Here is a 25918-nt window from a genome sequence, read left to right as displayed (position 1 = left end):
TAGATTGGAGCTTCATCAAAATCCACCATGGTAATCCTTTGTTTTCTTCTTCTTTGTATACTTTTCTAGTTTTCCATTAAATGCATCCAGTCTATGTATTTTAACCACTCCCTATTTAATGAGTTCCATATTCTCATCACTGTGGCTAAAGGATTTTTTTAAATCCTCTATTGGGGTTTTTTGGTGGATATTTTATGATAGCCTCCAGTTTTGCTGTTCCCTACAACAGGAAATATTCTCTCTCTATCCGCTCAATCAAAACTTTTCAGAATTTTAAATATCTGTTACGTTATCCCTTGTCAATACTTCCTGATGTGTGTACCTGTAAATTTCTGGTTTCAACTGTGTACATCTTTGCATCTCTAGTATGTACTCAGTGATTTAAGAAAGACGGTGGAAAATGTCAGTGAAATCAGAAGGCACTTTGTTGGCATGTTTGCTGAAATATGATAGTTTAGTCTGATTGTATAATCTTGTTTCCTTGAGCAGCTTCCTGCATCAACAGGATTTAGACATATTTAGACTGACCTAGATGCTGGGATCGTGTTTCATCTTTTGTGCCTTTAAATTCTCTTTGGGGGCAGCCCGGCAGGCAATGCTCCTTGGGTGCAGGTTAGTGTGAAAACTTTTGTTCATTTCCAATCTTGTGACCAGGTCCCTTGGTCAAACTATTATTGCTGAATTTTCGGCAGGGCAAACTTGGTTTTGAGGATTTAACAAAGTAGAGTGGCAGCCTTTTATTATTGACCCATGCACTGGCATTGCAATACTGAGGAATTCTGTCCAGCTCTGCATCAGATGTCACTATTCTTAGTGTGATATTATCACTTGCCGCTCAGGAATTAAAGATACAACAGCACCAGTATCAATCACCATCATAATAGATTATCTACTTAATTTCAGAACCACCCAGAATCTGAGAGATTCACTCTGTGTGGATAAGATGTTCTGTTGGAGCTCTTCATCATATTTCTGAGCAATATATTCTTCACAGTTGTAAAATGCAGACTGGCATCTCAAACAGTTGGCAGTTTCAAACTCCCAAGTCTGTGTTCCAGTCTGGGAACTGTATTGTAAAAGAACAAGGATACTATTATATATTTAAATAGTTGCATGATTGCTGTTAGTCAGTCACATGATTTCATGATGATGTCATTAGTGTTGCATAGGCTGCTGTTTTAATTTGTTTCTGTTCTGTGCAGAGAACTTCTCTTTCAATAAATCTGTTGTGTGTTGCTTTGAATCTATACACACAAACCACATTTTTGTTTAAAACCACAATGCCTTATGTAGGTTACAAAAAAATTGGTGGTGAGGATGGGATTTTATTTAATTGAGAACATTGAGAAAAAACCTTAAGTAGAAGAAAAAAACGTTCACCCTTTGAATATTAGGCTGGGGAAAAACGGCAGGATTAAAGATTGATGTACCAGTGCTGGAAGACCGTTAAAGAAAAAAGCCCACTGGGTGGTTTTAAAAGACAGGGTTTTCCCAATCCAAGAAGATTGAGATTCCACACTGGTTCTGATATATTTGAAAAGAAGAGATGCTTTGCTTATGGCTAAGGCTCTTTAGAAACAAAATCAGGTCAACGATCTTCAGGGTAAAAACAGAAAACCTGGAAGACAGTACAGAGTAGTCTCGAGTTGCTAGTGCCTGTAAAAGAAATGGCGAGTCAGATAGGATTCATGGGGCCTTTCAGTGAAGAAAATGAATCATGAGGTTCCCATGCTGAGCCTTTTCTGTATTTTATACAAGCGAATAAAATTGAAAATAAGTTGCTTGTACCAGCTTTCCTCAGAAAAATAGGAAGTAAAATCTTCAATTTGCTCTGGAACTTGACTCATCCAGCAAAGCCAGGAACCAAAACTTACAATGACTTAGAACATAGAACACTACAGCACAAACAGGCCCTTCGGCCCACGAGTTGTGCCGATCACATCAAAGGTGTGATCACTTGTCAAAGATCCTTGAAGAGCATCACTCTGCAAAGCCATTGACCATCAATGGTACAGGTTCCACCGAAGGAATCAAGGAGAAGAACACAAGAACGTAAGAAATATGAGCAGGAGTAGGCCATCTAGCCCCTCGAGCCTGCCCCGCCACTCAATAAGATCATGGCTGATCTGATAGTGGATCAGTTCCATTTAACCGGCTGCTCCCCGTAACCCTTAATTCCCCTATCGATCAGAAATCTATCTACCTGTGACTTAAACATATTTAATGAGGTAGCCTCCATTGCTTCAATGGGCAGAGAATTCCAAAGATTCACTACCCTCTGAGAGAAGTTGTTCCTCCTCAACTCTGTTCTAAATTGACTCCCCCTTATTTTGAGGCTGTGCCCTCTAGTTCTTGATTCCTTCTTAAGCGGAAAGAATCTCTCTGCCTCTACCCTATCTAGCTCCTTCATTATCTTCTATGTCTCTAATAGATCTCCCCTCAGCCTTCTAAACTCCGAAGAGTACAGGTCCAATCTACTCAATCCCTCCTCATAAGCTAACCCCCTCATCTCCGGTATCAACCTGGTGAACCTTCTCTGCACTCCCTCCAAGGCCAGTATATCCTTCCGCAAATAAGGGGACCAAAATTGCACACAGTACTCTAGTTGCGGCCTCACCAGTACCTTGTACGGTTGCAGCAAGACCTCCCTGCTTTTATACTCCATCCACCTCACGATAAAGGCTAACATTCCATTTGCCTTCTTGATCACCTGCTGCACCTGCAGACTGAATTTTTGTGATTCATGCACAAGGACCCCCAGGTCCCTCTGCACAGTAGCATGTTGTAATTTTTTACCATTTAAATAAGTCCATTTTACTATTATTCCTTCCAAAGTGGATAACCTTACACTTGCCAACATTATATTTCATCTGCCAGATCCTTGCTCACTCACTCAACCTGTCCAAATCTCTCTGCAGAGTTTCAGTATCCTTCATGCAATTCGCTTTCCCACTCATCTTCGTGTCATCAGCAAACTTTGTTACCTTACACTCGGTCCTCTCCTCCAGACCGTCTGTGTATGGTAAACAGTTCAGGTCCCAGCACCAATCACTGCAGCACGCCACTAGTCACCAACTACCAACCAGAAAAGCCCCCATTTATTCCAACTCTCTGCTTTTTGTTGGATGGCCAATCCTCAATCCACACTAACAAATGCAAATACGTTGCCCAGTTTATGGCATCTTTTAAAAGGTTGGCACAACGTTATAAGTTTGGTGACTCATTAGAAGATAATCTTTAAGATCTAGTTTGTGGTCTCTAAAATGAGCCTATCCAAAGAAGATTGCTTACTGAACATGCTTTGGCTTTGAAGACAGCGGATGAAATTGGTAACGATGGAACTGGCTGCTACAGAGGCTTTGCAATTGGTGCAGGAATGAAGATCCACAAGTTGGGAACAGCACATCAGAAGTCACAACAACAACGAGCATGTCACAGATGTGTCAAAATGGGCCCTTCATTGAATGAATGCAGGAGCAAGGATAGACAATGCAAGAATTCTGGCAAAATGGGTCACATTGTAAAAGATTGTTGAGCTAGACCAGCTTCCCCTGAGAAAAATATACAGAAGAAGAATCTGGGTACCTTCAAGAAGAACAAGGAAAATTACAGTGCAGGAACAGGCCCTCTGATCCTGCAAGCCTGCACCAACCATTCTGCCCGACTGCACTAAAACCCCCTATCCTTCTGGGGATCATATTCCTCTATTCCCATCCTATTCATGTATTTATCCAGATGCCCTTAAAAGTCACTTTCATATCTGCTTCCACTACCTCGCCTGGCAGCAAGTTCCAGGCACCCACCATCTTCTGTTTTTTAAAAAAAAAACTTGCCTTGTACATCTCCCTTAAACCTTGTCCCTTGCACCTTAAACCTATGCCCCCTAGTAATTTACACTTCCACCTTTGAGGTGGGGGGGGAAGCTTCTGACTATCCACTATGTCCATGCCTCTTACCTTGTAGATTTCTGTCAGGCCGTCCTTCAACCTACATCGTTTCAGTGAGAACAAAGCAAGTTTGTCCAACCTCTCCTCATAGCTAATGCCCTCCATACCAGACAACATCCTGGTAAATCATTTATGTGCTCTCTCCAAAACTTCCACATCTTTCTGGCAGTGTGGCGACCGGAGTTGAACAATATATTCCAAAACTACAACATGACTTGCCAATTTTTAAACTCAATACCCGGCTGATGAAGGCAAGCATGCCGTGTGCCTTCTTGACTACCTTCTCCATCTGCGTTGCCACTTTCAGTGAGCTGTGTACCTGTACAAGTAAGAAAAGAATCTGTGAAGAAGGCAATGTTCAGAAATGAAGAGCTCCAACAGAACATCTTATCCACGCAGTGAATCTCTCGGATTCTGAAATTAAGTGGACAATCTAAATTAAGTGGACAATCTATTAGGAGGGTTGTTGACACTGGTGCTGCTGTATCATTAATTCCTGCGACAACATGTCAACAAAAGCTGGAGCATCTTCATTTTTCCTGATTTATCTTTTTAGTTCCATTTTTTATATTTTGACCAATCATCTGGACCTACCACTCATCTTTGCTCAGTTGTATGCTTTTTCCTTGCATTTTATGGTTTCCATAATTAACCTAAGTTGGTGGGTCTTTCCCTTAGAATTTTTCTTTGTTGTAATAATATTCTTTGTATTCTGAAATATCCCCATAAATGTCTGCCACTATTTCTTTATTGATGTATCTTCTTGCCTGGTGGCCCAGTTTACGAAAGTTAGCTCAGCTTTCATGCCCGCGTAGTTCCCTGGGCCTCTGGGTTACCAATCTGGTGACAGTACCACCCTGGCATCCATTTCTGTGTACTGAAGACTTGTGCTCCAGGGCTTGCCACGCCCCCTAGCTAAGCTCCAAGTACAGCTCCAATATTGGCATTTACCTGGCAATGTGGCAAATTACTCTCATGTTCTGTATTCAGAAAACAGGATAAATACAACTGTCAGTTACAGTTCCATCAGTCTATTGCTGATTATCAGTAAAGTGATAGTTATCAACAGTACACTTGCTCAGCACTAACTTGCTCACTAAGGCTCAGTTTGGGTTCTGCCAGGGCTGCTTAGCAACTGACTTCATTATAGCCTTAGTTCAAACATGGACAAAAGAGCTGAACCTGACAGCTGAGGTGAGAGTGATTGCCTTTGACATCAAAGCAGCATCTACTGATTAAGTAGATTAACTCCAGCTTTGCTAGGATTTCTTAATGGGAATTGGGGGGAAACTCTCCACTTGTTAGTGGTATCGAGCACACAAGTAGATGGTTTAGTTATTGGAAGATCAATCATTTAAGTTCCAGGACATCATGCAGGAATTTCCTCATTGTAGGCCCAACCATCTTCAGCTGCTTCATCAATGACCTTCCTTCCCTGAAATGGTCAGTGTGGATGCCTGCTGCAGATTGCACAATGTTTATCGACTCTGCAGATACTGAATCTGTCCATATCCAAATGCAGCAAGATCGGGATATTATCCAGGCTTTTGCTGACATATGGCAAGTAACATTCACGCAATGCAAGTGCCAGACAATGATCATCTCCAACGAAAGAGTCTAACTATTGTCTTTTGAAATTCAGTGGCATTACCATTGCTCAGTCCCCCACTATTAACATCCTGGGGGTTGACATAGATCAGAAACAAACCAGAACTAGTCATGTAAATACTGTGGCTACAAGAGCAGATCAGAGGCTAGGAATTCTGTTATGAGTAGTTCACATCCAGACTTCCCAATGTTTGTCCACCGTCTGCAAGGCAAAAGTCAGGAGTGCAGTGGAATACTGTCCACTTGCCTGGCTGGGTGCGACTCCAACAACACTCAAGAAGTTCAACACCATCCAGGACAAAGCACCCCCCCCCCCCCTCCTTGATTGGCACCGTATCCACAACATTCACTCCTATCACCAATGAACAGTGGCAATTGTATAGATGCACTGCAGAAACTCGCCAAGGTTCTTTAAGCAGAGCATCTTCCAACCCAAGACCACTACCATCTAGAAGGACAAGAATGTCAGATATCTGGCAACACCAGCATCTGCACGTTCCCTTTCAAACTACTCACCATCCTGATGTGGAAATATGCCTTTGTTCCTTCACTGTCGCTGGGTCAAAATCCTTGGATTCCCTCTCGACTAGCACTGTGGGTGTACCTACACTTAGGACTGCAATGGTTCAAGAAGGTAGCTCACCATCACCACCTCAGGGCAACTAGGGATGGACAATAAATGCTGGTCACAGCTACGCCCACATGCTTTAAATAAAGAAAAGCACTCAGGCATTCATACTCTGTCACACGTTCTTGTGCTCACTTGCATTGCAAGCGCTCCCTCCCTCTCTTATGGCTTGTCCTATGCGGCATCCTGCCTCCAGCCAGACCTCAACGCTAAAACTATGGATCACAGTTTGTGAATGTGAGGTTTCCCCATATAATTTGAAGGTGGGGAATTTATTTTCCAAGTGAATCTTTAGAGTTTGCTTCTTCAGAAAGCTGTAAAGACTAAGGCATTGAACACATTTAAGACTGAGAGACACATTTTGATCTCCAAGTGACTTAAGGATTATGGGGAACAGTCAGGCAAGTGGAACTGAGGCCAACAGCATTTCAGACATTGAATGGCAAAGCAGGTTCAAGTAGCCAAATGACCACCTATGTCCTATCAGGGTCCCCAGGTTTGATTATGCTTGCCTATTTTTTTCCAAGGAGGCAGAAAATGTTAACACACAAGATTGGATTCAATATTGGATGAAGAGAGGTTTCTGGAAGCAGTGCAAATTATTCAAACTACGTGCTGACAGGGAGGGTCAGTGCTGACATTGAGTGTTTGGGCTGACTGGCTTATTTAATCTTTTTCTCCCAAATTATTTCTGGCATAGTATCTGAAAACAGCCTTTGGCTGCGAATGTTAAATTAGTATGTCCCACAGGAAATTGCAATTGAACACTTTGTATATTTGAGACCTTCATCCTGTAATAGTCACATCCTGTTTGTGCATTTCTGAGATCTGGACAGTGCCTGTGTTTATTAGTGGCAGCACAGAGCTCTCAGCTCCATTTAGGGATTTCAGTCACCAGACTTGGAAAAGCTGAGCACGTTTCCTGTCTCGCCATTGGTGACTGAGAATGGATGTAGCTGGCTTGTTTTTGTGAGAGAATGAATTAGATAAATACCTGTAACTTTGTATAACTATCTTGGCCACAGCTAAATCCCAGCAGCTGTTCAGATAGCAGCTTGTGGTGGTGTGGTTCCGTGGTATTAGCAGCTTTGCTTGCTCATCCTGTTTGATTTGCATCATTGCAATTATTTGGCCTTGTAACAGGCTTTTTGGTGGTTGGGCAGAAAAATCAGGTCGGGGTTAGGACCACAGTAATTTGATTCATCTGACGTTACGTGCAATGAAACTTTCTCCCCAGGTTGTGTTGAATATGTCTCTCCCTTAACCAACGTCACATGCTTCTATTTCTTTCACTCCTTGCCTCTCCCTCTCTGTGGCCTCTCTTTCTCTTTCACTCACTTTGCTTCCCCCCCCCCCCCCGCCCCCTTACAAAGCTGGTTACCTCATTTAATACTTTAGTATTCTTGGGATATATAGATGGGACCCAGATATCATCAGAATGTTCCAGAAATAGCCGTGAAGTTATAAACACTGAAGAACCGAAGATAGATAAGTCGCCGGGACCGGATGGGATGTGCCCCAGGTTACTGTGGGAGGTGAGGGAAGTGACTGCAGAGCCCCTGGCGAAGATCTTTGCATCGTCGCTGGAGATGGGAAAGGTTTTGCAGGATTGCAGATGTGGTTCCTATTTTCAAGAAAGGGAACAGGGATAGCCTGGGAAATTACCGACCGGTGAATCTAACCTCAGTGGTTGGTAAGTTGATGGAGAGGATTCTGAGGGACAAGATTTATGAGCATTTAGAGAAGTTTAGTACGATCAGGAATAGTCAGCACGGCTTTGTCAAGGGCAGGTCGTGCCTTACGAGCCTAGTTGAGTTCTTTGAAAATGTGACTGAACATGTTGATGAAGGAAGAGCGGTGGACGTGGTTTACGTGGACTTCAGCAAGGTGTTTGATAAGGTCCCCTATGCAAGACTTCTTGAGAAGGTGAGAGGGCATGGGATCCAGGGGGCTTTGGCCTTGGATACCATGCCAGAACTGGCTTGCCTGCAGAAGGCAGAGAGTAGTTGTGGATAGGTCTTTTTCTGCATGGAGGTCGGTCACCAGTGGAGTGCCCCAGGGATCTGTTCTAGGACCCTTGCTGTTTGTCATTTTCATAAATGACCTGGATGAGGAAGTGGAGGAATGGGTTAGTAAGTTTGCCGACGATACAAAGGTTGGTGGTGTTGTGGATAGTCTGGAGGGATGTCAGAAGTTGCAGTGTGACATAGATAGGATGCAAGACTGGGCAGAGAAGTGGCAGATGGACTTCAAAGCGGATAAATGTGTAGTGGTCCATTTTGGCAGGACCAATGGGATGAAGGAGTACAATATCAAGGGTAGGAGTCTTAGCTGGGTTGAAGAGCAGAAGGATCTTGGGGTCTGGGTCCATAGGACTCTTAAATCGGCCTCGCAGGTGGAGGATGTGGTCAAGAAGGCATATGGTGTACTGGCCTTCACTAATCAAGGGATTGAGTTTAGGAGTCGGGAGGTAATGCTGCAACTTTATAAGACCCTTGTCAGACCCCACTTGGAGTACTGTGCGCAGTTCTGGTCGCCTCACTGCAGGAAGGATGTGGAAGCTATTGAGAGGGTGCAGAGGAGATTTACAAGGATGTTGCCTGGATTGGGAGGCATGCCTTATGAAGATAGGTTGAGGGAGCTAGGTCTATCCCTGGAGAGACGAAGGTTGGGAGGTGACCTGATAGAGGTTTATAAAATGTTGAGAGGAATAGATAGGGTGGATTCTCGGAGGCTATTTCCCATGGCTGAAATGGTCACTACGAGAGGACACAGGTTTAAGGTGCTGGGAAGCAACTACAGAGGCGATGTTAGGAGAAAGTTTTTCACTCAGAGGGTGGTGAGTGAGTGGAATCGGCTGCCGTCGGTGGTGGTAGAGGTGAACTCGCTGGGGTCCTTTAAAAGACTTCTGGATGAGTATATGGGATCTAATGGCATTGGGAGTTACAGATAGTTCTATGGCTTGGTAGGTATAGATGTGATCGGTGCAACTTGTGGGCCAAAGGGCCTGTTTGTGCTGTAGTGTTCTATGATATATGTAACATAACAAGAAATAGGAGCAGGAGTAGGCCATCTAGTCCTTTGAGACTGCCATTCAATAAGATCATGGCTGACCTGAAAGTGGTTCAGTTCCACTTATCTGCCTGCTCCCCATAACCCTTAATTCCCCTATCAATCAGAAATCTATCTACCTGTGACTTAAACATATTCAATGAGGTAGCCTCCACTGCTTCAATGGGCAGAGAATTCCAGAGATTCACTACCCTCTGAGAGAAGTTTCTCCTCAATTCTGTTCTAAACTGACCCCCCCCCCCCCTATTTTGAGGCAGTGTCTTCTAGTTCTTGTTTCTTTTCTAAGTGGAAAGATCCTCTCTGCCTCTACCCTATCTAGCCCATTCATTATCTTATATGTCTCCATAAGATCACCCCTCAGCTTTCTAAACTCCAACAATCTACTCAATCTGTCCTTTCATCTAATCCCCTCATCTCCGGTATCAACCTGGTGAACCTTCTCTGCACTCCCTCCAAGGCCAATATATCCTTTCGCAAATAAGGGGACCAAAATTGCACAGAGTACTCTAGTTGCGGCCTCACCAGTACCTTGTACAGTTGCAGCAAGACCTCCCTACTTTTATATTCTATCCCCCTCGCTATAAAGGCCAACATTCCATTTGCCTTCTTGATCACCTGCTGCACCTGCAGACTGAGTTTTTGCCATTCATGTGCAAGGACCCCCAGGTCCCTCTGCACCGTAGCGTGTTGTAATTTTTCACCGTTTGAATAATATTCCATTTTAGTACTATTCCTTCTAAAGTGGATAACCTCACACTTGCCAGTGTTATACTCCATCTGCCAGATCCTCGCCCACTCATTCAGCCTATCCAGATCTCTGCAGACTTTCCACGTCCTCCATGCAATTCGCTTGCCCACTCATCTTCGTGTCATCAGCAAACTTTGTTATTCTACACTCGGTCCCCTCCTCCAGATTGTCTATGTATATGGTAAACAGTTGAGGCCCCAGCACCGATCCCTGCAGCATGCCACTAGTCACCAACTGCCAACCAGAAAATCGCCCATTTATTCCAACTCTCTGCTTCCTGTTAGACAGCCCATCCTCAATCCACGCTAACACTTTACCCCTAACTCTGTGTAACCTAACCTTCTGCAGCAACCTTTTGTGAGGTATCTTATCAAACACCTTCTGGTTGAACTTGTGCTGGGGGTTGAGGGAATGGTGGAGAAATCTGTCAGAGAAGCAAGATTCCGAGTGGGTCTTTACCTATGTGCACACACCAATAAAGCACAATGTATACAAATCCCCTTCTATTTTGTATCCTATCCAAGCAGATCAATGTTGACTAGTTTTAATTACGCTAGAAAATAGGATGTTACTAATTGCAGTGTAAACTTCTATAGAATCAGTATCTTGTGATTGTTCATGTGCTGACTTGTACAGTGTTTAGCTCATGTGAATTGAGCAAATGATGGGTTGAATGGTTGCCTCTGCTTGACCTGTGACCTTTCCCTTGCAGTCACTTACATCCAGGAAGTGACACCCTACTTGAAAAAGCCCTCGTTGATAGCAGATCTGGCATGGGATAGTCTGCCACCTCATTCTCCACATCTTGGAACTGCTGGCTCCAGTTCTCCAAATCACAGTGCCAAAGACAGCAAGATTTTTCCACTGAAGATGTGTTATATCACGAGGAATTTGAGTATGCCTGATCCAGATAGCAGGTAGAATACTGAATCCAATAAATATCAAAAATATCTGTTTTAATTGGGCTAATGATAAGTATAAATGAGAATTCATTCTTTGTTGCTGTGATATGTCTCGCACCTTTGTTGAGGCACTTTTTGCTGTAATTATTTAGAAAAAGCAGGGAGATAGAAAGCAGACTATAGGTCCTTTAGTTGTCCAGAAAATGTTGGAACCTGTTGTTAAACGAGTTGTAACAGCATACTTATAAACGTGATTAGGCAAAGTTAACATGGTACTTTTATGAAAGGAAAATTTTGTTTGACAAATCTTGAATTTTTGGGGATGTAAGCTGGGTAAAGTGTAACCATTTTCAGTTTAGGTGGAAGCATAAAATTACAGAGTAATATTATTGATGAAATGAATGGGTAAATTTTGAATTTCCATGTCAGCAAATGTGAGGTTATCCACTCTGAATCTAATAAGGATAGAACAGGGTACTTAGTGAAGTGGGGGCAAGCAGTGGGGTCTAAATAGTCTTTAGGGTGGCGGTTCCAGGTATGCAGACAATTAAAATGTCATTAAAGCCATCAAAATAGAAACAGGAGGAGACTGTTCAGCCCCTTGAACCTACTCTGCCATTTAATAGGATCGTGGCTGATCTGAATACATTCCTCACAACCACTTTCCTGCCCTTTCCCCACAACCCTCGATTCCCTTACTGCTCAAAAATCTATCCACCTCAGCCTTAAATATACACCAGAACTCTGCTCCCATACCTCTCTGTGGTAAGGAGTTCCAAAGAGAGACAACCCTCTGAGAGAAGAAAATCCCCCTCATCCCAGTCTTAAATTGACACCTCTTTATTCTGAGACTGTCTCCTCTGGTCCTAGATTCTCCCATGAGGGAAACATCCTCTCAGCATTTACCCTATCAAGCCCCTGGAGAATCCGATATGTTTCAATGAGATCATCTTTCATTCTTCTAAATCCCAACTTGTTTAACCTTTCCTCATAAGACAATCCCTCCTTACTGGGGATCATCCTGATGAACCTTCACTGAACTGCCTCCAATGAAATAATATCTTTAAGGGGATCAAAACTCCTCACAGTGCTCCAGATGTGATCTCATCAGTACCTTGTACAGTTGCAGCAATACTCTTCTTTTGATCCAAAATGAATAACTTCACATTTTCCCACATTGTAGTCCATTTGCCAACTTCTTGCCCCACTTCCTTAACCTATCAACATCTCTTTGTAAACAGTTTGTACTGTTCTCGCAACTTGCCTTTGCACCTATTTTTGTTGTCTGCAAATTTGACTCCAATATGTTCACTTCCTTCCTGCAAGTCATTAATAGATATTATAAACAGGTGCGGTCTCACTGATCCCTGTGGAATTCCACTGCTTACAGGTCAACAACTTGAAACAGAACCTCATCCCCAATCTCAGTTTTCTGGCCATTTGCTAATCCTCTCTCCATGCCAATATACTACCTCCACCTTAGACTCTTATCTTATGACTGAACCTTTTGGGAGGCATCTTTTCAAATGGCCTTCTGGAAGTCCAAATACATCACATCTACTGGTTCCCCTCTACACACTCCAGCTGAGACTTCCTCAAAACTTTGTTCAAAAATTAATTAAAAAAGTTAATGAAACACTAATTTTTATATCTGGAAGAATAGAAGATGAGGGAATTTAAGTCATGCTTCAATACTTTAGTTAAAACACAGCTTGATTACTGTAAACAGTTGTGGGCAGCACATCTTCGGAAAGATATATTGGCCTTGAAAGGAATGCAGATGGATTTACTTGGATGGTATTTGAACTATAAGGATTAAATTACAAGAAAATTTAACACAAACTAGATTGCATTCTCTTGAATTTTGAAAGCTAAGGAGTGACTTGATCAAAGATTTCAAGATATGACGAGAAATGGACAGGCTGGATGAAGAGAAACTGGTTGGGAAGTCTAGGATACAGGACATAGCCTAAAAATTTGAGTCATAACTTTTAAGAGTGAAACTAGGAAACACTTCTTCACACTGAAGTGTAGTAGAAATAAATCAGTTGTTATTATTAACTTTAATCTATTTAGTTAACCAAAGTTAAGTCATTGAGGATATAATGGGCAAGATGGATAAAGGGGAGACATTAGACGTAATATATTTGGATTTCCAAAAAGCATTTGATAAGATAACACTGACATGCGTGTACTCCTCACTCTCACCTGATGATACTCCCCATACCCCTCACTCTCTCACCCTGATACTCCCCACACCCCTCACTCTCACACGCTAATAGTCCTCCACTAACTCACCCCGATTGTCCTCACATCACTCTCTCACCCTGAAACTCCCAAAACCCTTCACTCTCACCGTGATACTCCCCTCACTCTCATCCCGTTGCTTGCCCCCAGCCCCTCGCCCCCCCCTGCTCATTTTGTTTATGTTGTTCTTGTTCACGAATTCGGATAACTGCCTCCTTTTTCCTGATCCACTCTTTTCTCTTTGTTTGCAGGTTATTTGAACTCCACTCCCCTGGTGGTAAACATGTAATTATTTTGCGGAGCAAGGATTCTGTTGCAGCGCATACCTGGTTCACAGCAATTCACACGAGCATCACAGCACTGATTCCTCAGGCAGTGGCTGAGCTGAATGGGATGCTTGGCCTCAGTGGCAGAGCCATACAACACCTCGGCTGGCTTGCAGAGCAGGTAGGGAATTCTCTCAACTTGTGTTAGTTATTGGTTTCTGAAGGCAAGATGCACCTTATATAAGACCATGAGGTAGAGGAGCAGAGTTAGTCCATCGAGTCTGCTTCACCATTCAATCATGGCTGATAAATTTCACAACTGCATTCTCCTGTCTTTTCCCCGTATTCCTGGATCCCCTTACCAATAAAGAACCTCTCTATTTCTGTCTTAAAGGCACTCAATGGCCTGGCCTCCACCGCTTTATGTGGCAGAATTCCACAGGTTCACCACCCTCTGGCTGAAGAAATTCCTCCTCATCTCGGTGCTAAAGGGTCATTCCTTTACTCTGAGACTGTGTCCTTGGATTCTGGTCTCTCCAACTAATGGAAACATCTTCCCCATATCCAATCTATCCAGGCCTTTCAGTATTCTGTAAGTTTCAATGAGATCCTCCTCATCCTTCTAAATTCCACGAGCACAGACCCAAAGTTCTCAGCTTATACAAAAAGCTCTATATTCCAGGCATCATTCTTGTGAACCTCATCTGGACCATTTCCAAGGCCAGCACATCTTAGATAGGGACCAAAATTGTTCGCATTGCTCTAAATGTGGTCTCACCAGAGCCTTATAAAGCCCCTCAGCAGTAAGTCTCTCCTTTTGTATTCTAGTCCTCTCAAAATTGAAGTTTAGGTAGCTGTATCTTTGTTTATAATTTTTTTTAGGAACTTTTATAAAAATGCCAATAATTTAATGGCGCAGGCTGAGTCTAGCCACTTTGTGATCATTTGACTCAGGGTTACCTTGTTTCCAAGTTCAATGTTATACTAGTAAATACATAATGCAGGAGGAAGCCATGACCAACAGTGGGAAAGCTGAGGTAATACTGGAAACATTGGATGGGAGGAGGACAGGAGAAGGCCATTTGGACCGTCATCTCCTTGCCAGCTTTGCTGGAGCAACTCATCTCGCCCCACTTTGCTGTTCCTCCCTTGTTGCCCTGCAATTTTTTTATCTTCAGATAATTATCCAATAACCTTTTGTAAATAATTAAATCTGCCTCCACCAAACTGTCAATGCATTTCAGATTCTAACTACTTGCTGTGTGTATAAAAAAAAAACAGTCATTTTTGATGTTTACCGCAGAGAGCTGCAGCAGCTGATATGTTTAAAGCTGAGATACAGATTTTTTTAATCAGTAAGGGAACCAAGGGTTACAGGGATAAGGAGGAGAGTGGAGTTGAGGATTATCATATCAGACCAGTCACAATCTCACTGAATGGTAGAGCAGACTCGATGAGCCGAATAGCCTCGTTCTTTTCCTGCATCTTATGGTGTTGTGATCTCATGGATTCTTTGCCAGACTCCTTAAACTGGTGTTTTCAGTTTCTGGACCATTTTGGCAAATATAAGTTTCTATTCTGTTCAGACTATTCATAGCTTTGAACATTTCTAACAAATTTCCTCTCAGCCTCCTCTTTCAGGAGGACAATGCCAACTTCTCCAATTTATCCAGATAACTGAAGTCCCTCATCTTTGAAATCTTGCTTGTGAATTTTTTCAGCACCTGTTTAAAGCCTTCACATGCTTGCAAAAGTGAGTTGCCTAGAATTGGAAACAATATTAAATTAAACAAACTGCCCCTGACTAATCTCTGGGATCAGTATTGGAGCCTCAACTCATTACAATTTATATAAATGACTATAATGAATGGTTGCATCAATTTGCTAATGAGACAAAGGTAAAGGAATAAGTTATGAAGTGGACATAAGGAGGCTCAGAAGGATATAGATAGGTTAGGTGAAGGGTCTGGGTGTCAGGGTCAGAATCTGGTACTAATGCAGTGATGAGATCTTTTTCTGTTCTGCAGCTGAAAGTTGAAGGTGGAAGGGAACACTGGAAGCCAGTGGTGGTTGTCCTTACTGATAAAGACATGGTGCTTTACGACAGCGTGCCATGGAACAGAGATCTGTGGTCATCACCTGCTCAAAGCCACCCACTCCTTGCAACCAGGTATAAACAAAATGTATAAAAGGATGTCTCCAGTGCTAATTCTCCTCCATCCTCTCCGTCCTTCCTCCCCCTCCTATTTTCCTCCCATAGAACCATAAAAAAGTTACAGCACAGGAGGCCATTTCGCTCCTCTGTCCATGCCATCTGTCCTGGCCCATAGCCCTGTAGCTTGCAGCACTAAAGGTGCAGACCCAAGTACTTTCTAAGAGTTTAGGATCTCTGTCTCCACCATCAACTTGGCAGCAAATTCCAGACACCCACCACCCTCTGTGTAAAAATGTTCTTCTTCATGTCCCCTCTACATCATCTTATCTTGAATCTATGTTCCCTGGTTCTAGAATTCTCCACCAAAGGAAACAATTTCATCCGGTCCATTTTATCCCAGCCCCTCACAATTTTGTACAACTCAATCAAGTCACCCTTCAGCCTTTGTTCCAAGGAAAATAATCCCAACCTTTCCAATCTCTCCCAGAGCTACACTTTTCTGGCCCTGTCAAGATTCTTGTAAACTTCCTTTGCACACACTCCAGAGCAGTTCGATCCCTCCTGTAATGTGCTGACCAGAGCTGCACTCAGTACTCCAGTTGTGGCCTCACTGGTGTTTTATACAATACAAGTAGAAAGACATGACAAATGTTGAGGTCAGCAATAGGTGTGTGAACGCTCTAGAGAATGTCAGTATATCGAAGAAGGAAGTGTCAAATATCCTAAATTGCTTTAAGATAGACAAGTCCCCAGGGCTGTATGGGATCTATCCCAGGTTACTGTGGAGGGCAAGGGAAGAAATAGCTGGGGCCTTAACAGATATATTCACAATCTATTTGACCACATGCAAGGTTCCAGAGGATTGGAGAATAGTCAATGTTGTTCCGTTGCTTAAGAAAAGAAGCAGGGATAATCCAGGAAATTATAGGCCAGTGAACCTGATATCAATAGTGGGGAAGCTTTTGGAGAAGATACTGAGGGACAGGATATATGCACATTTGGAGGAAAATGGACTAGTTAGTGACAGGCAGCATGGTTTTGTCTCACCAACCTGATTGAGTTTTTTGAAGAGGTGACAAAGATAATTAATGAGGGAAGGGCTGTGGATATAGTTTATATGGACTTTAGTAAGGCATTTGACAAGGCCCCACATGGCAGACTGGTACAAAAACTAAAATCACATGGGATTCGGGGTGGGCTGGCTAGATAGATACAGAACTCGCTTGGTTATAGAAGAGACAGAGAGTAGCGGTGGAAAGGTGTTTTTCAGAATGGAGACCTGTAGCTAATGGTGTTCCACAGGGATCATTGCTGGGACCTCTGTAGTATATGTAAATGTAGGTAGTCTGATAAGTTTGTGTGTGACACGAAGATTGGTGGTATTGCTGATAGTTATCCCTTGTGTTAAGGCAGGCGTGTGCATGTATTAACAGGACCAATGGGGAGCTAGCATTAGAACAGTAGAACATTCCAGCTCAGAAACAGGCCTTTTGGCCCTTCTCGACTGTGCCGAGCCATTTTTCTGCCTAGTCCCACTGACCTGCACCTGGACCATATCCCTCCACGCCCCTCTCATCCATGAACCTGTGCAAGTTTTTCTTAAACGTTAAAAGTGACCCCGCATTTACCACTTCATCTGGCAGCTCATTCCACAATCCCACCACTCTCTGTGTGAAGAAACCCCCCCCCTAATATTCCCTTTAAACTTTTCACCCTTAACCCATGTCCTCTAGTTTTTTTCTCCCCTAGCCTCAGTGGAAAAAGCCTGCTTGCATTCACTCTATCTATACCCATCATAATTTTGTACACTTCTATCAAATTTCCCCTCATTCTTCTACGCTCCAGGGAATAAAGTCCTAACCTATTCAACCTTTCTCTGTAACTCAGCTTCTCAAGTCCTGGCAATTTCCTTGTAAACCTTCTTTGCACTCTTTCAACCTTATTAATATCCTTCCTGTAATTAAGTGACCAAAACTGCACACAATACTCTAAATTCGGCCTCACCAATGTCTTATACAACCTCAGCATAACATTCCAACTCTTATACTCAATACTTTATTTATAAAGGCCAATGTACCAAAAGCACTCTTTACGACCCTATCTACCTGTGACGCCACTTTTAGGGAATTATGTCTCTGTACTCCCAGATCCCTCTGTTCTACTGCACCCTTCAGTGTCCTACCATTTACCATGTATGTTCTACCTTGGTTTGTCCTTCCAAAGTGCAATACCTCACACTTGTCTGCATTAAGCTCCATCTGCCATTTTTCAGCCCATTTTTCTAGCTGGTCCAAATCCCTCTGCAAGCTTTGAAAACCTTCCTCACTGTCCACTACACCTCCAATCTTTGTATCATCTGCAAATTTGCTGATTCAATTTACCACATTATCATCCAGATCATTGATATAGATGACAAACAACAATGGACCCAGCACCGATCCCTGCAGCACACCACTAGTCATAGGCTTCCACTCAGAGAAGCAATCCTCCACAACCATTTGCTGGCTTCTTCCATTGAGCCAGTGTCTAATCCAATTTACTACCTCCCCATGTATCCTTGTGGATTGGGTGAAGTTTCCAGGATCTAATTGGACATGGACATGAGAAGGCCTTGGCGGGTAAGATTAAGGAGAATCCCAAGGCGTTCTACAAATATGTGAAGAGTAAAAGGATGAGAAGAGAAGGGATAGGACCTATAAAAGGTGAAGGGGGGAAAAGTCTGTGTGGAACCGGAAGAAATGGCAGAGGTGCTTAATGAGTACTTTGCCTCGGTATTCACGGTGGAAAGTGATCTGGGAGGTTGTACTACAGGTTTGCGGCGGACTGAAAAGATTGAGTATGTGGACGTTAAGAAAGAGGATGTGTTGGAACTTTTGAATTCTATGAAGATAGATAAGTCGCCAGGACTGGATGGGATGTACCCCAGGTTACTGTGGAAGGCGAGGGAAGTGATTGCAGAGCCCCTGGCGATGATCTTTGCATCGTTGATGGAGACGGGAGAGGTTCCGCAGGATTGGAGGATTGCGGATGTGGTTCCTATTTTCAAGAAAGGGAACAAGGATAGCCTGGGAAATTACCGATTGATGAGTCTGACCTCAGTGGTTGGTAAGTTGATGGAGAGGATTCTGAGGGATAAGATTTATGAGCATCTGGAGAAGTTTAGCATGATCAGGAATAGTCAGCACGGCTTTGTCAAGGGCAGGTTGTGCCTTACGAGCCTAGTTGAGTTCTTTGAAAATGTGACTGAACGCTGACGAAGGAAGAGCGGTGGACGTGGTTTACATGGACTTCAGCAAGGCGTTTGATAAGGTCCCCCATGCAAGACTTCTTGAGAAGGTGAGAGGGCATGGGATCCAAGGGGCTTTGGCCTTGTGGATCCAGAACTGGCTTGCCTGCAGAACATAGAACATTACAGCGCAGAACAGGCCCTTCGGCCCACGATGTTGCGCCGACCAGTTAAAAAAACAATGACCCTCTAACCTAAACCAATCCCTTTTCATCCATAAACCTATCCACGGATCTCTTAAACGCCCCCAAACTAGGCGCATTTACAACTGCAGCAGGCAGGGCATTCCAATCCCTCACCACCCTCTGGGTAAAGAACCTACCCCTGACATCCGTCCTATAACTACCCCCCCTTAATTTAAAGCCATGCCCCCTCGTGCTAGCTTTCTCCATCCGAGGAAAAAGGCTATCACTATCCACCCTATCTAAACCTCTAATCATCTTATATGTTTCAATAAGATCCCCTCTTAGCCGCCTTCTTTCTAGCGAAAACAACCCCAAATCCCTCAGTCTCTCCTCATAGAACCTCCCCTCCATACCAGGCAACATCCTGGTAAACCTCCTCTGCACCCTCTCCAAAGCCTCCATGTCCTTCCTATAATGTGGGGACCAGAACTGCACGCAATACTCCAAGTGCGGCTGCACCAGAGTTGTGTACAGTTGCAACATGACACTGCGACTCCTAAATTCAATCCCCCTACCAATAAACGCCAAGACACCGTATGCCTTCTTAACAACCTTATCTACTTGATTCCCAACTTTCAGGGATCTATGTACACATACACCTAGATCCCTCTGTTCATCCACACTATTCAGAGTCCTCCTGTTAGCCCTATACTCGACACATCTGTTATTCCTACCAAAGTGAATTACCTCACACTTCTCCGCATTAAACTCCATCCGCCACCTCTCGGCCCAGCTCTGCAACCTGTCTAAGTCTCCCTGCAAACTATGACACCCTTCCTCACAATCTACCACACCTCCGACTTTGGTGTCATCAGCAAATTTACTAATCCACCCAACTATACCCTCATCCAGATCATTAATAAAAATTACAAACAGCAGTGGCCCCAAAACAGATCCCTGAGGCACACCACTCGTAACTGAACTCCATGACGAATATTTACCATCAACCACCACCCTCTGTCTCCTATCTGCTAGCCAATTCCTGATCCAATTTCCTAGATTACCTAGAAGGCAGAGAGTGGTTGTGGATGGGTCTTTTTCTGCATGGAGGTCGGTCACCAGTGGGGTGCCCCAGGGATCTGTTCCAGGACCCTTGCTGTTTGTCATTTTCATAAATGACCTGGATGAGGAAGTGGAGGGACGGGTTAGTAAGTTCGCCGATGATACGAAGGTTGGTGGTGTTGTGGATAATCTGGAGGGATGTCAGAAGTTGCAGCGTGACATAGATAGGATGCAAGACTGGGCAGAGAAGTGGCAGATGGACTTCAACGTGGATAAATGTATAGCGGTCCATTTTGGCAGGACCAACGGGATGCAGGAGTACAATATCAAGGGTAGGAGTCTCAGCTGGGTTGAAGAGCAGAAGGATCTTGGGGTCTGGGTCCCTAGGACTCTTAAATCGGCCTCGCAGGTGGAGGATGTGGTCAAGAAGGCGTATGGTGTACTGGCCTTCATTAATCGAGGGATTGAGTTTAGGAGTCGAGAGGTAATGCTGCAACTTTATAAGACCCTTGTCAGACCCCACTTGGAGTGCTGTGCACTACAGGAAGGATGTGGAAGCTATTGACAGGGTACAGAGGAGATTTAAAAGGATGTTGCCTGGATTGGGAGGCATGCCTTATGAAGATAGGTTGAGGGAGCTAGGTCTCTTCTCCCTGGAGAGACGAAGGTTGGGAGGTGACCTGATAGAGGTTTGTAAAATGTTGACAGGGATAGATAGGGTGGATTCTCGGAGGCTATTTCCCAGGGCTGAAATGGTCACTATGAGAGGACACAGGTTTAAGGTGCTGGGAAGCAAGTACAGAGGAGATGTCAGGGGTAAGTTTTTCACTGATGGTGGTGAGTGAGTGGAATCGGCTGCTGTCGGTAGTGGTAGAGGCGAACTCGCTGGGGTGTTTTAAAAGAGACTCCTGGATGAGTATATGGGATTTAATGGGATTGGGAGTTAGATAGTTCTATGGCTTGGTAGGTATAGATGTGATCGGTGCAACTTGTGGGCCGAAGGGCCTGTTTGTGCTGTAGTGTTCTATGTTCTAATTCACTGTCTTGCTGATGTGTTTTTTTTACTGGCTTTTCAGGCTGGTTCACTCAGGGTCAGTGCGAGGATCCCCGGCCATTAGTTCAGAACTGATGTTTGCCACAAGGACTGGATCACGACAAGGTATCGAGATGCATGTTTTCCGTGTGGAAACTCACCGGGACCTGTCAACGTGGACACGGATGCTTGTCCAAGGCTGCCACTGTGCTTCTGAACTGATTAAGGAGGTGACGTTGGGTATGTGTTGTGTAAGGTGATCATAATGTGTTTGTCCGCAGTGCAGGAGGTTTGGGTGTGTTCTGATATCACTGTATGGCAGAAGGGGACAATGTTGCTATGGATAGCTCCTGAGCCTTGGGCCATTTGCTTTGAGCAATGCATATTCAGTGGAGGTTTTGACTGAGTGACAGTAGGTGTAATTTTGAATCATCTTGTGTGACAAAGGCTGGAATGCAAATAGCTTTCAAAGTATCTGGATCAGAGTTACCCCATGACCCTTTGTCGTAAAGGAAATTATTGTGCTTTCGTTTGATGCTTGACATTGTCGTCAGTTTTATGGGTAATTAAAAATATTTTGTATATTGCTAAAATGCTGCTGAAATCACCAAATTGTTACAGCACATTAGGAGGCCATTTGGCCCATGTCTGCATCAGTTCTGAGAACCACTGTCCACAGAACAGTAGTTTTGGCCTTGTCCAGTAACATGAGCACCATGTGGCTTTCTTCTCCAAAGATGCAGCAGTATGCAGTAATGACCTTTCTTAGCCCTGTGAAGAGTAGATTTTCACACAAATTCAAACTCTAATTGGGTGGAATCCAGGTTAGTTATGGAATTCTGTATGTGCAATGTTCCCTATTTGTTTCAGAAACTTGTTTTAATTACCATATTTATCTGAAATTGAACATGGGTTACCTGGTTCTGAATCTACTTTTTCTGCTTGTCTCCAAGCTTGTAACTATCAGTGGCTCCTGCTCTGCATTCACAGAGTCTTCCATTCAAAACCCCTCCCAAAAAAACCCTAGGTATTTTTATTCACTTCATTCCTGTCTTAATACCCTTAGTCATTGATTAAATCTTTCTGCTCTGGTTTCTGCCATTTGTGCAGTACTTATTTGACCCCACCAGTCACACAGAATATCCTGTAGGAACATAAGAATATAAGAAATAGGAGCAGGAGTAGGCTACCTAGCCCCTCAAGCCTGCCCAGCCATTCAATAAGATCATGGCTGATCTGAAAGTGGTTCAGTTCCACTTACCCGCCTGCTCCCCACAGTCTTCATTAATCGAGGGATTGAGTTTAGGAGTCGGGAGGTAATGCCCCAACTTTATAAGACCCTTGTCAGACCCCACTTGGAGTACTGTGCGCAGTTCTGGTCGCTTCAGTACAAGAAGGATGTGGAAGCTATTGAGAGGGTGCAGAGGAGATTTACAAGGATGTTGTCTGGATTGGGAGGCATGCTTTATGAAGATAGTTTGAGGGACCTAGCTCCCTGGAGATTGAGAGGCGACCTGATAGAGGTTTATAAAACGCTGAGAGGTATAGATAGGGTGGATTCACGGAGGCTATTTCCCAGGGCTGAAATGGTCGCTATAAGAGGACACAGGTTTAAGGTGCTGGGGAGCAGGTACAGAGGAGATGTTAAGGGTAAGTTTTTCACTCGGAGGGTGGTGAGTGAGTGGAATCGGCTGCTGTCGGTGTTGGTGGAGGTGAACTCGCTGGGGTCTTTTAAGAGACTTCTGGATGAGTACATGGGATTTAATGGGATTGAGAGTTATAGATAGGCCTGGTCGGTATGGATATGATCGGCACAACTTATGGGCCGAAGGGCCTGTTTGTGCTGTAGTGTTCTATGTTAACCCTTAATTCCCTTATTGATCAGAAATCTATCTACCTGTGTCTTAAACACTTTTAACGAGGTAGCTTCCACTGCTTCAATGGGCAGAGAATTCCAAAGATTCACCACCTTCTGGGAGAAGAAGTTCCTCCTCAACTGTGTTCTAAACCGACTCCCCCTTATTTTGAGGCTATGCCCTTTAGTTATTTTCTTTCTAAGTGGAAATAATCTCTCTGCCTCTACCCTGTCTAGCCCCTTCATTATCTTATGTCTCTGTAAGATCACCCCTCAGCCTTCTAAACTCCAATGAGTACAGGCCCAATCTACTCAATCTCTCCTCATAATCTAATCCCCTCATCTCCGGTATCAACCTGGTGAACCTTCTCTGCACTCCCTCCAAAGCCAATATATCCTTCCGCAAATAAAGGGACAAAAATTGCACACAGTACCCTAGTTGCAGCCTCACCAGTACCTTGTATAATTGCAGCAAGACCTCCCTGCTTTTAAACTGAAATGCAGCATGGTCTGGTTCTTTCCCAAAACCAGTACTGCTTGCTTCCACTTCCATTACATTTCTCCACTGCCACAGCCCCTCTGCTGAAAGCCTTATTTATGCCTTCATTGTGTCCAGATTCAAGTATTCTGTTGCTATCCTGACTATCCTCTGATCTTTCTCCCCCCTAAACTTTTGCTCGTGCAAAATGTTGCTGCCAGTATCTTCATTCATACCAGGTCCTGCTCACCTGTGCTCCTTAAGTTTAAGTTGTTACACAAGTAGGCTTACCTTAACACTGCAATGAAATCCCCTAGTCACCACACTCTAGTGCCTGCTCAGGTAAACTGAGGGAGAATTTAGCACGGCTAATGTGCCTAACCAGCGCGTCTTTCGGACTGTGGGAGGAAACCAGAGCAAACTCCACACGGACAGTGACTCAGGCCAGGAATTGAATCCGGGTCCCTGGCACTGAGGTGGCAGTGCTAACCACTGTGTGACCCCCTTTACCACCTTTGAGATGTTGGATCAGGAGCCAGTTTTAAAATTCTCATTCTTGATTTAAGATCTACCCAAGATCTCATCATTTCCTCCAAGGTCCAAGATATTAACACCTCTCCAATCCTGGCTTTGAATTCTGCCCCCACCTCCATTTCAATTGCTTCATAATTGCCGAATGTCTTCAGCTGTCTAGGTCCTAATCTCTGATATTCCCCGCCTAAACCTCTCTTTTTTTCCACCTTTAATTGTTCCTTCATTACTATCATCACTACTCTTTCCTACCTTCTCGTCAATTATTCAAACCAACATCAATTCCATAAAATCTAACCTGACTTCAGAATCACAGATAAAAGCACAAAAACAGAAAATGCTGGAAAATCTCAGCAGGTCTGACAGTATCTGTGGAGAGAGAATAGAATCAGTGCTTCGAGTCTGTTCATATGGTGTGGCACCCAGAACTGAACACGATATTCCAGCTGAGATCTCAACTAGTGTCTTGTATAAGTTCAGCATAACCTCCTTACTTTTGCACTCTATGCCCCTATTAATAAAACTTAGAATATTATACGCTTTACTTACTGCTCTCTCCACCTGTCCTGCCACTTTCTCTGATCTATGCATGTTGACACTCAGATCTCTATAGTCTTTGAAGAATTTTAATCCTGATTTTATATTGACTTTCCATGTCCTTCCTGCCAAAACGCATCATGTCACATGCTGCCACATTGAACCTCACTTGCCACCTATCTTCCGAACTGTTCTGTGTCCTCTTCACCATTTACAATACTTCGAAGAATTACATTGCTGAACTTAACTTTAACACTTGGAGTAAATACAAGAAAATGAAAAGCACAGAATATTACATTACTGCCGTTCTGTTTCTGGGAAATAGCTTTTCTTTTTTGAAGTATTTATTCATTTCTGTTTTACCAGCTATTCTGGATTTTGTTTCCCTCGTTTTTGATTGGACCTCCTGAATCCCAACAGCTCCCCACGTAAAATAATTATCCCAATCTCTTCCTTTCTTCTTTTGCTAATGACCTTAAAAGTTGTCCTAGTTAGAATTTATGGACCAGTGTATTAATTATATCTACTTAGCTGTTGAGTCCATGCACTTCCCCTGTCTGATCAGTGGCACTGACAGATAGTGGTCCTGGTTACTCGTATAACACCAATTAATGGGACCATTTTAATTTTGTTTTAACAGGATGTACTTGGAATGGACAAGACGTCAAGCTGATCATTCACTATGAAAGTGGTTTTGTGATGTCTCAGAACAGCTCAACCGTAGATTCATCCAGTACCCTTTTCCAGTATCCGTTTGAAAGGTTGAAAATGTCAGCTGATGATGGGATCAGAATGCTTTATTTGGACTTTGGAGGGCCAGAAGGAGAGCTGGTGAGTGTGGAATTTGTAAGATCTGATTTTTGAAACTCATTCTTGCAAATGGTGAGACTGGAGGCTCCATTTTAATGCTTCCCCTCTTCTCATTCCTAAACTAAAGTAATTATTGGCCCCTTAGAGGCAGGCACAAGATAAATTATTACAGTGAATGAGGGAATGGAAGAGTCCTTAAACAAATATTTTTTGCTGCTTTAATGGTAGAAGATATCAATTATACAACGGAAATAGAACTGAACCTTGGAGTTAATAAGAGTGAGGTAGTTGATATCAACAGAGAAAAGTATTGGAGAAAACTAAGGGAGTAAAATCCAGCAAATTCCCAGAACCTAATGGTCTATATCCTATGGTTAAGAAAAGAGCTGCAGAGATATAGTAAGTATATGGTTATGATTTTCCAAAATGTTATAGATTCTGGAATGTCTCAGTGGATTGGAATTTAACATAACACTGCTATTCAAGTAAGAAGAGAGAGAAAATGAAACTACAGACTGGTTAGCCTAACCTCAGTCCTCAGGGAAATGCTAGAATCTATTGTTAAGGAAGTCTCAACAGTGCATTTAGAATATCATAATATGAACAGACAAAGTCAGCTTGGTTTTAT

At 43.4% G+C, this 25918-nt stretch overlaps 1 protein-coding gene across 1 annotated transcript in view; it reads left to right on the top strand.

Moving 5' to 3' along the window:
• The window catches only part of sntb2 (syntrophin, beta 2), a 47945-nt gene that overhangs the window by 5194 nt on the left and 16833 nt on the right, over nucleotides 1–25918 (top strand). The window contains exons 2-6 of the mRNA XM_080186603.1: nucleotides 10716–10920; nucleotides 13404–13599; nucleotides 15446–15588; nucleotides 21123–21319; nucleotides 25121–25311. Of these exons, the coding sequence (XP_080042729.1) occupies nucleotides 10716–10920; nucleotides 13404–13599; nucleotides 15446–15588; nucleotides 21123–21319; nucleotides 25121–25311 (932 nt within the window). The remainder of the gene's footprint in view (nucleotides 1–10715; nucleotides 10921–13403; nucleotides 13600–15445; nucleotides 15589–21122; nucleotides 21320–25120; nucleotides 25312–25918) is intronic.

Source organism: Carcharhinus amblyrhynchos, chromosome 4 (assembly GCF_965287045.1).
Source record: "Carcharhinus amblyrhynchos chromosome 4, sCarAmb.v2.hapA, whole genome shotgun sequence".
Classification (NCBI taxonomy): domain Eukaryota; kingdom Metazoa; phylum Chordata; class Chondrichthyes; order Carcharhiniformes; family Carcharhinidae; genus Carcharhinus; species Carcharhinus amblyrhynchos.
Note: the sequence above shows the minus strand (reverse complement) of the source record. Positions and strands in the feature narration are given on the sequence as shown.